This window comes from Cyprinus carpio, chromosome B22 (assembly GCF_018340385.1).
Source record: "Cyprinus carpio isolate SPL01 chromosome B22, ASM1834038v1, whole genome shotgun sequence".
Taxonomy (NCBI): domain Eukaryota; kingdom Metazoa; phylum Chordata; class Actinopteri; order Cypriniformes; family Cyprinidae; genus Cyprinus; species Cyprinus carpio.
Window position 1 is genome coordinate 33,029,036 of NC_056618.1, and position 11,984 is coordinate 33,041,019.

The following is an 11,984-nucleotide window of genomic DNA, read 5'->3' on the forward strand; positions in this document are numbered from 1 at the left end:
CTTCGTAAAATAGCCCTACAGAATACTTAAAAAAGACCAGGTGACGGGGGAAAGTAAGTTAAATTAAAACAATATGATTTAACTATTAAAATGACTAAAATCAACACAATAAATATACAAACGGTCTGCAGGCTGACATTTTTTATTTTACATTTATTTGGTCCTATGGAAGCTGTCCGGCACGATAGATATTCTAGAATTAAGAGAAAATGGTGCGAATTGGGAGATAAAAAAGTTACCATTCATTCATTCATTTTTATTTTATTTGAGATTCAAAAACAGAAAGGAATTTGTTCCATGTTTTTATTTTATTTTGTTATTTTATTTTATGTTATTTTGTTATTTTATGTTGTCTTATTCAGTGTTATTTTAAGTTATGTTTTTATGTTATGCCATTTAATTTAACTTTATTTTATTTTATTTTGTAAATTTATTTTATGTTATTTTATTTTGTTATTTTATTTTATGCAATTTTGTTATTTTATTTTTATAATTTTTATTTTATTTTGCTGTTTTATTTTATATTTTATTTTATTTAGTTTAGTTTTTTATTTAATTTCTATTTAATTTAATTTTATGTTATTTTGTTATTTTATTTAATTTTATTTTGCTGTTTTATTTTATACTGTTTTTATTTAGTTTAGTTTTTTATTTAATTTCTATTTAATTATATTTTATGTTATTTTGTTATGTTATTTTGTTATTTTATTTTATTTTGCTGTTTTATTTTATGCTGTTTTTATTTTATTTAGTTTAGTCTTTTATTTAATTTCTTTTTAATTCAATTTTATGTTATTTTGTTATTTTATGGTATTTTATTTAATTTTATTTTATTTTGCTGTTTTATTTTATGCTATGTTTTCATTTTATTTAGTTTCGTTTTTATATAATTTATATTTAATTTAATTTTGTTATTTTATGGTATTTAATTTAATTTTGCTGTTTTATTTTATGCTATGTTTTTATTTTATTTAGTTTAGTTTTTTATATAATTTCTATTTAATTTTATTCTGTTATGTTATAATGGTATTTTGTTATTTTATTTTATTTAATTTTCGTATTTAAAAACAGAAATAAATGCGCTCTCCATCATGTTCGACCGCCGAGTGGCAGATAAACCACAAACGCTCTTCTCCGACCTGCAGAGAAGAAGAGCCGCTGTAGGGTTGCCCTCTTCAAAGCCTGTCTGGAAAGTTATTTTCTATTCTTACCCACCTAAAATATTCCTTTAAAAATAATTGCTATTACCCATTAAAGAACACTTTTATACCATCTGATACCTGCCACGTCCATGTATTCCGCGGTATGTGATTTTACACTAAACAGCAAGTGATATCTTCAGGCAGAGCTCCGGCGCGTCCCGCAGATGAGTTTGAGTCGCCGCCGCTGCTGCTGCTGTGTGTAATAGCAGTCGATCGCCCGTCGCTGAAACCGTTTCATAAAGAGTGAAACAGACTTTCTTCTCCTTCCCACTATTTGTGTGTTTAAATCGTTGTGCTGGAGTAGACCCGGTGACGGTCGCAGACAAACATGATCACTTCAGCCGGTAAGTGACCGAGAAAGAGCGCGTTTGATTTAGCTGAGTCACACAGCTAACGGCTAACACGGCTCTCCCGTGACTTTAACCAGCTAGCGCTCACACTCTATTCGTGCTTTACACTAACAAATGCACTCTTATATGTACGTTACTACTACTTTAGCGCCTAAATGTAGCGGTGAATGTTTGCTAAAGTCATTTCTAACGACTTCGACTTCAGTGGTTTGTTTACATCCGCAACCGAAAGTAACAAATTAGCGCGATTTAGTAAAAGACTGATGTGTTATTTGTGTCTCAGTATTGATTCTACTGTATAAACATGTCAGAAAGCCACGTGTGAATGAAACGGGTGTCTTGAGCAGATCTGTCATGTCACGGTCAGTAAATATAACACGGATGGACGGGTAGAAAGAGACTGATGTAAGTGTCTGATAGATGGATAGAAAGCGAGAGGAGACTGTGTGTGCTGTACTGATTGTGTGTGCTGTACTGATGTGTTTTTGGTGTTTTGTAGCTGGTATCATCTCCCTCCTGGACGAAGACGAGCCGCAGCTCAAGGTACAGACGAGCTCTGTCAGATACACCAGTGCTGGTTGTGTTCAGGAGGTGTTAACAATCTTTTGTTTGTCTTTTAAAGGAGTTTGCCCTTCATAAACTCAACTCCATTGTCAATGACTTCTGGGCTGAGATTTCAGAGTCTGTAGACAAGATGTAAGTAGCATCGACTCTTTTCGAAGAGAACTGCACATAAAATTGCCACGGACTCCTCAATGATGTTCTAATCTGTGAATATTATTGTTGATAAGATATATTATTATTATTATTATTATTATTATTTTAATGTAAAGTGTACCCCATGTGAACTGTATGAATCTAGAGGTGGAAAAAATGGTAATATTGTAATTTAACAGCTGTTCTGTAAGCTAAATTATTATTATTAAATGCTTTTTTATTGTACAGTATGTTAGTAATAGTGAAATTAGTGAGACTTTTTTTTTAGTGGATTTTTTTTTATTAAGAGTAAAAATACAAAATACTACTACTAATTATTGTTATTAGTAATTACTTGAATTTGTCTTGTAACTAATTAAATAGTAATATATTTATTTTTGTTTGTAATTTTGACAATAATAATTTGAGTTTCTTTACAGGACAATAGCATTATTGCAATAGTAATATATTTATTATTATTATTATTATTATTATTGTTTAAAATCTATTATAATTATAATTTAAATCAAAAATTCTATTGTGAATAGTAATAATTCTTCTTGTTATTAATTGCTTGTCTTTTTACAATACAGTAGTATTATTGCAATAGTATTATGTTTTTTTTATTTATTTACTTTTATAATTTTTTTAATGTTATATTTATTTTCACTATTATTTAAAATCTATTATAATTTAAATTTAAATAAAAAATTATTTTGTTATTAATTGCTTGTCTTTTGACAATACAGTAGTATTATTGCAATAGTATTGTGTTTATTTATTTATTTACTTTTATAATTTTATTGATGTTATATTTATTATCACTATTATTTAAAATCTATTATAATTATAATTTAAATCAAAAATTATTTTATTAATTGCTTGTCTTTTGACAATACAGTAGTATTATTGCAATAGTATTGTGTTTATTTATTTATTTACTTTTATAATTTTATTAATGTTATATTTATTATCACTATTATTTAAAATCTATTATAATTATAATTTAAATCAAAAATTATTTTGTTATTAATTGCTTGTCTTTTGACAATACAGTAGTATTATTGCAATAGTATTGTTTATTTATTTACTTTTTATAATTTTATTAGTGATCATTTATTGTCATTCAGTTATTTTTATTTTATTTTTCAAATAAAGCTAAAAGAAGAAATTATTTAAAAAATACAATAGTTTAAAAATGAGTTATTAGTGATAATACTTTTAAAGTGTAAAAATTAGTAATTAATACTACTACTAATAAAGTGTAAAAGTTAGTAATTAATAATCATAATAATAAGTTATTGTTCAAAAAATGCTTTAAAAATAAAAAAAATTTAATGACTAAATATGTTAGCATTACAATAATACTGTTGTAGTGTAAAAGTGATTAACAATTTCATATGAATGTTTAGAAGGCAGTGAAGTGATGAACTAAGTTTTTGTCTGTCAGCGAGGTCCTGTATGAGGATGAGACGTTTTGCAGCAGAGAGTTTGCTGCACTGGTGGCCTCTAAAGTGTTTTACCACCTCGGAGCTTTTGAGGAGTCTTTAAACTACGCACTGGGTGCTGGAGATCTCTTCAACGTCAGTGACAATTCAGAGTATGTGGAGACGATTATCGGTAAGTCAAGAGCAGTCTCTGCAATTAGGCTAATACTTCTATTCATCAAATTTGACAGTAAAGACATTTATGTTGCAAAAGATTTACATTACAAATGTTGTTCTTTTAAATTTTCTAATCATTTAAAGAAGCTTAAAAAATATTAAGCAGGTGTTTTCAACACCGATAATAATCAGGAATGTTTTTTGACCATCGTCACAACTTGAAATTGTTAGAATATTTCACAATATTACTGTTTTACTGTACTTTTGGATGGTGCAACGGAACACAAAATATTTTTCAGATCAGCAAAAAAAAAAAACCTTCTATATCATAGCAAAAACTAGCATAACTAATAAAGTCAAACAAGAATAATAACACAAATTACAAGCGTAGATGTAAGCGTAGATGTAACATAACAGTTACAAATAAAGACAGTAAAAGTAGTATTCAGGTGCAGAAATGTAGTAATTAAGAGTAAAATAGCACATTAGTGCTCACTGCGTAAGTTAAATACAGATTGATCTTGATTAAAGCTGTGGTGTTGTTTATTAGCAGACAGAAGCAGGTATTAATGGGATGCTATCGCTAAGACCAAATGCACGGACCTAATCCTGACACACATCCAGATTCTTTCTCAGCTGTTTATAGTTACTTAAGACATAAGCTTACCAGAATACTTGCCAAAACAGGTCTTTTAAAGGGGTCATGGCATGCATTTTTTTTTACAATTATTTTAATATGTTCCTAGAGATTTAGTTATAATGTTAATAAAGTTTTTTTTTTTTGTACAGAAACAAATAAAATGTGGAAAAATGATTATTTTCAACCCTCATTCTTAACCTCTCTCTAAAACCACCTGTTTTCAAGGGGCGCGTCCTTTAAGGCTTGTCCGTAATCGGCCACTGTTATGATTGGCTAACGTCATTGCATAGGAAACAGTGTCAGCGCCCCCTCGCTCTTGCGTGTTTTGAGTGTTTTGACAACATGATCCAAATAAAACAGTCATTTCCAGACAAAACATCATGAAATCATTTACTTACAATGTGACGCATCTGCAGACAGATCTAGTACTGCTTTATCTTCAACAAATGTTTCTTCGTAAACTCTCCATGACACTGTGCCTCGTTACAAAACAAAATCCTCAGACATGATCCGGGGTGCCAATAAAAATAAATTATCCACTTGTTCCTTACGCTGGGATCTTTCTGATACCTGTGCAAAGACATGAATGAACTGTTTGAACCAAACGCGTCTTGTCTGATTGACGACAGACTCAAAGCACGTGGAGGAGGAGGTTTTAAGCTATGAAACTTGCAGGATGTCTCAATGGTACAAAGACCTCTTACATGCAGAAAGATCAAGGCAAATTTGATTTCTCATGTCATGACCCCTTTAAAGGGTAACTCCACCCCAAAATGAAAATGTTGTCATTAATTACTCACCCTCATGTTGTTTCAATCCCGTAAAACCTCCGTTCATCTTCTGAACACAAATTAAGATCTTTCTGATGCATTCTGAGAGCTCTATGACCCTCCATAGACGGCAAGGGTCCTTACACGATTAATGTCCAGAAACGTAGCAAGGAGATTGAGATTGATTTTATGAAGCGACGAGAATAATTTTTGTACACAAAGAAAACCGAAATAATGACTTTAGTCAACAATTCGTCTAAAGTAGGTATTTTTGTTCTCTTTGCGTACAAAAAGTATTCTCGTAACTTCATAAAATTACAGTTGAACCCCTGACGTCACATGGATTATCTTAATACGTTTCTGGACGTTGATCGTGTTACTTACATTGCTGTCTATGGAGGGTCAGAGAGCTTTCAGAATGCATCAAAAATATCTTAAATTGTGTTCTAAAGATGAACAGCGGTCTTACGTGTTTGAAACGACATGAGGGTGAATTATTAATGGGGGAGTAAACCTTTAACATAACTGTGTGTATGTGTCCGTTCAAGCACAAAGTGATGTGAAAGAGGAATCAGTTCGGTGTTCAAGCGCTGTGTGAATTCATGAATGTGTTTATGTGTAAGTTGAATCAGTTCGGTGTTCAAGCGCTGTGTGAACCGAAAACAGTGCACGAGTCCTGTTTCGAGTTCTCTTCCACGTGAATGGTTTAAAATTGCTTGAATGTGTAAATTGGCAAGACAAAACACCAGCAAATCATAAACTTGCACTCTATAATGGTTCAACTTAATAGTTAATCCATAAATCAAGTTTGTGCCAAACCGTGGGGCCTGGTTCGTACGGATCATGGATCATCTACGATCCGTTGCACCCCTAATAAACGCAGACTTGGAGAGCACAAGAGACTTCTTTCAAAAACATAAATCTTACCAACCCATGTCAATATATCGTCTTTTTGGCCATCAGCCAAGTGTATCGATCATTACACCAAACTGCGTGTCGAGAACGCCGAGCTGCCGGAGGATGAGGAGAAGAAAAGCATCGATCCTCGTCTGGAGGGAATCGTCAACAAGATGTTCCAGCGCTGCTTAGGAGATCACATGTACAAACAAGCCATCGGCATCGCGCTGGAGACACGACGCTTAGACATCTTCGAGAAAACCATCCTGGAATCTGTATGTTAATTATCTGCAGAGTCATAAATTGAATATTAACCTTAAAGGGATAGTTCACCCAAAAACAGAATTTTCATCTTTGGGTGAACTATACTTTTAAGAGCCACACATTTCAGACCTCGTTTGGTTTTCCCACAGAAGGACATTGGTGGTTTGCTGGCCTACAGCCTGAAGATCTGCATGTCCCTCATGCAGAACAAGAAGTTTCGCAACGATGTTCTCCGAGTTCTCGTCAAGCTGTACATGAACCTGGAGAAGCCTGACTTCATTAACGTCTGCCAGGTGACCTGTCCTGAGCGGGTTGATCTTTATCCTTCAGTGCGTTCAGAGATTCCTCTCTCACTCTGTTGTTTTTCATCGTAGTGTCTGATCTTCCTCGACGACCCTCAAGCTGTGAGCGATATACTGGAGAAGCTTGTGAAAGATGATAACCTCCTGATGGCTTATCAGATCTGCTTTGACCTGTATGAGAGCGCCAGCCAGCAGTTCCTGTCCTCTGTCATTCAGAACCTGCGGACCGTAGGCACACCTATCCCCGCGGTGCCCGGATCCACCAACACCGGCACTGTGCCCACCCAAGAGAAAGACAGGTAGGCATGTTACTGCTTCCATATTGGTGTATCAAACGAATTATCTTTAAGTCTATCTTGGCGCTTTTCCACTGCATGGTATGGTTCGGTACAGTTCACTTTTGGGGGGGTTTTCCACTGGGTACAGTACCTGGTACCCAGTACTTTTTTTTTAGTACCACCTCTGTTGAGGTTCCAAGTGAACCGTACCGATACTTTAACAAAAAGGTTGAAATCTAAGAATTTTTAACATCATGATTTGGAACGTAAATTGAATATGTTGTTATTGTTTCAGTGATGCCATGGAGACGGAGGATAAAGCTGGAAGTTCTCCGGCTGGAAAAGCTGCAGATGCGGTGAGTCATCGCTTTAAGTCTTTGAGCTCATCTGATATCAGTCATGTATAAAAATCTTTAAATTGTGTTTTCTTAAAACAGAAGGGTGAGCCCAAAGACCAGAACTCAAAAATGATCAAAATACTTAGTGGTGAAATGGCCATTGAGCTGCACCTTCAGTTCCTCATTCGAAACAACAACACGGACCTGATGATCCTCAAGAACACGAAGGTGAGAACACAGCTCTCCAATGGTCCAATGGTCTTTGATATCGGCTCAAGTAAATGTAACATGAATCAAATCCTAGCTGTTGGTATACTCAAATTCGTAAGCTAATTGTTTTGTTCCTGACTCGTTTCAGGATGCGGTGCGAAATTCGGTGTGTCACACAGCGACGGTCATAGCCAACTCGTTCATGCACACGGGAACAACAAGTGACCAGTTTCTACGGTAACACACATTCACATGCTTGGTCTCGCTAATCACTAATGATACTGATAACAAGGAAACAGATTATGATCGTTGTCTCAATTGTATTTTACAGAGAGAATTTGGAGTGGCTGGCAAGAGCGACTAACTGGGCCAAATTTACAGCAACAGCCAGTCTTGGCGTCATTCATAAGGTTAGCTTTATGCTCAAGACGCTTCCCACGAAAAGGGAGCAGTTTGGCGATTGTTTGCTTTTGTTTGTTTTGCACGTTTGTTTGCATTTGTTCGCTTTTAAGATGTTCGCTTGCTTTAGTTTTAGATGTTCAGTTGCTTTTTGTTTGTTTTATATGTTTGTTTGCTATTATTTGCATTTTTCTTTTGCATTTTTTTTTTGTTTGTTTTTTAATTTGCATGTTTGTTTGATTTTTAAGATGTTTGCATGTTTGTTTGATTTTTAAGATGTTTGTTTGCTTTAATTTGTTTTACATGTGTGCTTTTGTTTTAGATAAATGTGTGTTTTGGTTGTTTTGTTTTTTTGTTTTTGTTTGTTAGTTTATTTCAGATGTTTTGTGTATTTAGTAGGGATGCAACAATACAGTTAGTCCACGCTTCAATACATACCTCAGTTTTTTAAACATGGTTTTCGGTTTGGTTCTAATGGCTTGGCACATCAGTGTTTTTTGCAACAAATTAACATTTTTTAAACATGGTTTTCGGTTTGGTTCTAATGGCTTGTGTGGATTATTATATGTCTACTTAATTTCTTTTATTTTTCCAATTTTTACCCAAAATAGAATGGATTGGCCATTATTGATGGCTATAAACACATGTAATGTGTGTTTCATTCATACTGGTAGCTAGAGGGCGCTAGGATATTTTTTTAAAACATTCTACTGATGTTTTGTGAAGTAAAAAAACAATTTATCATGTTCTCTTTTGTGTCACAACAGGTTTAGAACGCTTCTCATTGCAAGTCATTACAGCAGAAGATGTTCGGCTTGTGTTGCTTTTTAAAATGCACATTATAAGCGGTAAAGCATTTCCTCATCTCAGCACATGAAATCACGGGCGCACACATGGCCTATTCTGAGAGAAATAAAACACACAGAAATTATTTAAACGCAAAACTGGTTTGTTTTTTTTGGATTGGATTATCAGTGTTTTTTGCAACAAATTAACAAAAGTGATATTTATTATATTGAGAATCGTGACGTCCCCTAGTATTTAGATAGCTGCTTAAGATGTTTGTTTGTTGTAAGAAATATAAAAAAATATTTTTAGCATTTATAAATACAATTAGTAATTGCTAATTAAAGTATACTAATAAAAATGACTAATTAATAACTAATTTAAAATTAAGTTTGTTAAATAAAGGTTAAATAAATATATATATAAATAAAATTGAGGGTGAATTTTTTTTTTTTTCTGGTCTCTCTAGAGATCAACAGTTAAATGTTATCATTTTGGCATGTTAAAAAAAAGTGTTTTTTATATATATATATATATATATATATATATATATATATATATATGTGTTTATATATACACACACACACACACACACATACACATATTAATGCATGCAGCCCAGTTATTGCATGACTTTGTCATAATGGAACAATGGAAGCTCATATTTTGTACCGTCTGCAGAAAGTTACAGGAATATATTATTTTCTTCATAAAGAAAAGTAATATAATCAGTGTTATTACTCTTTTATTTATTTGTTAAATCTGTATGCATTTGTGTCCAGGGCCATGAAAAGGAAGCACTACAGTTAATGGCGACTTACCTGCCCAAAGACACCTCACCTGGATCAGCCTATCAGGAAGGAGGAGGGCTGTACGCCCTTGGGCTGATCCATGCTAATCACGGAGGGGACATCATCGACTACCTTCTGAGCCAGCTGAAGAATGCCAGTAATGATGTATGTGCACAATCACGCTCAAATACGGTTTCACGGCACTGCAATTCCAGAAAGCGGGAAACACTCTCTATATCAATGTTATTTTTGCAGATTGTTCGACACGGTGGCGCTCTGGGTCTCGGGTTAGCTGCCCTGGGCACTGCTCGCCAAGACGTCTACGACCTGCTCAAATCAAACCTCTATCAGGATGACGCAGTAACAGGCATGTGCAGCATTTTCATCTTATTTTGGCACCTTCATTAAAAAAAGTAAATCTTTATCAGTAGTTAAAGCAAGCATCGCTGTTACTGTTGGTCAAATTTTGGGCAACCACGCAGAACAATCAGGTTTAAATGGGCAACATTCAGTCTGTAGTTCTACGTCAAGCTCGCTGTCATCTTGTTAATTGGTGTTGTCACAGGAGAGGCGGCTGGTCTTGCTCTGGGGCTGGTGATGTTGGGCTCAAAGTCGGCCCAGGCCATTGAGGACATGGTGGGCTACGCTCAGGAGACCCAGCATGAGAAGATCCTGCGTGGACTGGCTGTCGGCATCGCAATGGTGATGTATGGAAGGATGGAAGAGGCCGATGCTCTCATTGAGAGTCTGTGTAGAGATAAGGTGAGCACTGAGTTGTTACATATATTTTAATTGCATCCTTTTTCATAAAAAATAGATAATGCACACTTTTTGAAAAATGGCTTTATAAAGATGCAAATCAATTTAAACTTACTGGAAAAGATTTTCTAGGCTATTTTGTATGATTCTAATTGTGCCTCTAACAGGCAGAATGAATTCTTTGCAGTCTTAACTGTTTCCAGAACGCCATGTTTATTCTGTGAATACATTAACTCTGCGGTTTGCTGTGTTCTGAGGTTCTGGTCTTCAGTGCAGACAGCGCTCTGAGCTTCTGTTTTATCTCACTGTCCTGACAGGACCCCATCCTGCGCCGGTCGGGAATGTACACAGTGGCCATGGCGTACTGCGGCTCTGGGAATAACAAAGCCATCCGACGACTGCTGCATGTGGCTGTGAGTCTAACACTAGTCAATGTTACAAACAATAGTATTATTAGACGCAAACAAATATAAGGGTCATTCCTCAGTTACAAGATAAAATGATTATATTGTAATCCTACGCTTTTTTTTTTTCTTTTTTTTTCAGATTTTTAAGAATGTTAAAATGTTAATTTTAGTGAAAATAAATAGTTTTGAAAAAATGGGAAGACTCACGCATATATAAAATAACATAATAGGATAGAATATAGTATAATATAATATAATAATTTTAATAACTTTTTTATAACATCTCTGTCAGAGCAGCAGAGTGACAGATTGAAAGTTTTTCTGTTTTTTGAGGTCTATTCTTGTTCAGCAGGGCGTCTGTCCTGCATTTCCTGCAGATGGCGACATTTCCATAAGTCGTTTTTAACTTGCAGCTACAGAGCTAAAAAATAACTCCCATGCCAAACAGAGTTGCTTACTAAAGGATTGAGGGTTAGCTTGTATGAGAACTAATATTGATATTGTGGATATGTGGGAAATCCTATTTATTACAAATTAAAAGAGTATTCCAAGGAAGATGCATTTAGTTTAAAACATTCTATTATAGAACAAAAACTTCTGAATTTTTAAATAATTGTTGAGTGCTGGCAACATCTGCCTAAAGCCATTGATTTAAATGCACCCTTATGTTCGCTTAATTAAGGCATTGTGATAGAAAAAAAAAAACGAAATAGGTTATTTTCTTAGAATAATAAAGGTAATATCCAAATGCACCGCTCTGATTTCTCGTCCCTCTTCGTGTCAGGTAAGTGACGTGAACGACGATGTTCGCAGGGCTGCTGTGGAGTCCATTGGATTCATCTTGTTCAGGTATGGTGCTGTCTCTCTCTCATCAACGCTCCCTGTCGTCTCATCCTGTGCTTCATTATAACCAGACCTCATCGGGATGAGCCGCTCTCTGATAACTTGCCAGTCGCCTTGATTAATCAGCCCTTAATGTATACACATAAGAGATTCCTCTCATTCCTCTGCAGTGCTTTATAGAGTGTCTTCTGAAGGGCTTGTCGTCAGCAGTTGATTTTGGTCCCATTAAGAGATGGATCACTTCCTGCTATCATGCCCTGTGGCACTTGCTTTACTGTCAAAGAGAGTTTTGCTGTCCTTTTGTGCCTCTACCTAGTGTGTCGGCACTGAGTGTTTGTAAAGGTAATGGTAATTTCTGTCATATTCTCTTATGCAGTACTTCAGCTAGGGGTGTGCGATATAGACAAAAAATATCTAGAGTCTTGCTGGAGTCTTAAAGAATACTGTA

General features: G+C 34.6%; 1 protein-coding gene across 1 annotated transcript in view; it reads left to right on the forward strand.

The window, feature by feature from the left end:
* Positions 1 to 1,345: 1,345 nt before the first annotated feature.
* Positions 1,346 to 11,984, forward strand: part of LOC109047046 (26S proteasome non-ATPase regulatory subunit 1-like) — a 33,152-nt gene continuing 22,513 nt past the window's right edge. Inside the window, exons 1-16 of the mRNA XM_042749745.1 lie at positions 1,346 to 1,546; positions 2,052 to 2,095; positions 2,175 to 2,248; positions 3,699 to 3,868; positions 6,226 to 6,434; positions 6,573 to 6,716; positions 6,798 to 7,024; positions 7,299 to 7,359; positions 7,441 to 7,569; positions 7,700 to 7,788; positions 7,883 to 7,961; positions 9,519 to 9,692; positions 9,783 to 9,894; positions 10,093 to 10,289; positions 10,604 to 10,699; positions 11,478 to 11,542. Coding sequence (XP_042605679.1) covers positions 1,531 to 1,546; positions 2,052 to 2,095; positions 2,175 to 2,248; positions 3,699 to 3,868; positions 6,226 to 6,434; positions 6,573 to 6,716; positions 6,798 to 7,024; positions 7,299 to 7,359; positions 7,441 to 7,569; positions 7,700 to 7,788; positions 7,883 to 7,961; positions 9,519 to 9,692; positions 9,783 to 9,894; positions 10,093 to 10,289; positions 10,604 to 10,699; positions 11,478 to 11,542 — 1,886 coding nt within the window. The 5' untranslated portion in view covers positions 1,346 to 1,530. The remainder of the gene's footprint in view (positions 1,547 to 2,051; positions 2,096 to 2,174; positions 2,249 to 3,698; positions 3,869 to 6,225; positions 6,435 to 6,572; positions 6,717 to 6,797; positions 7,025 to 7,298; positions 7,360 to 7,440; positions 7,570 to 7,699; positions 7,789 to 7,882; positions 7,962 to 9,518; positions 9,693 to 9,782; positions 9,895 to 10,092; positions 10,290 to 10,603; positions 10,700 to 11,477; positions 11,543 to 11,984) is intronic.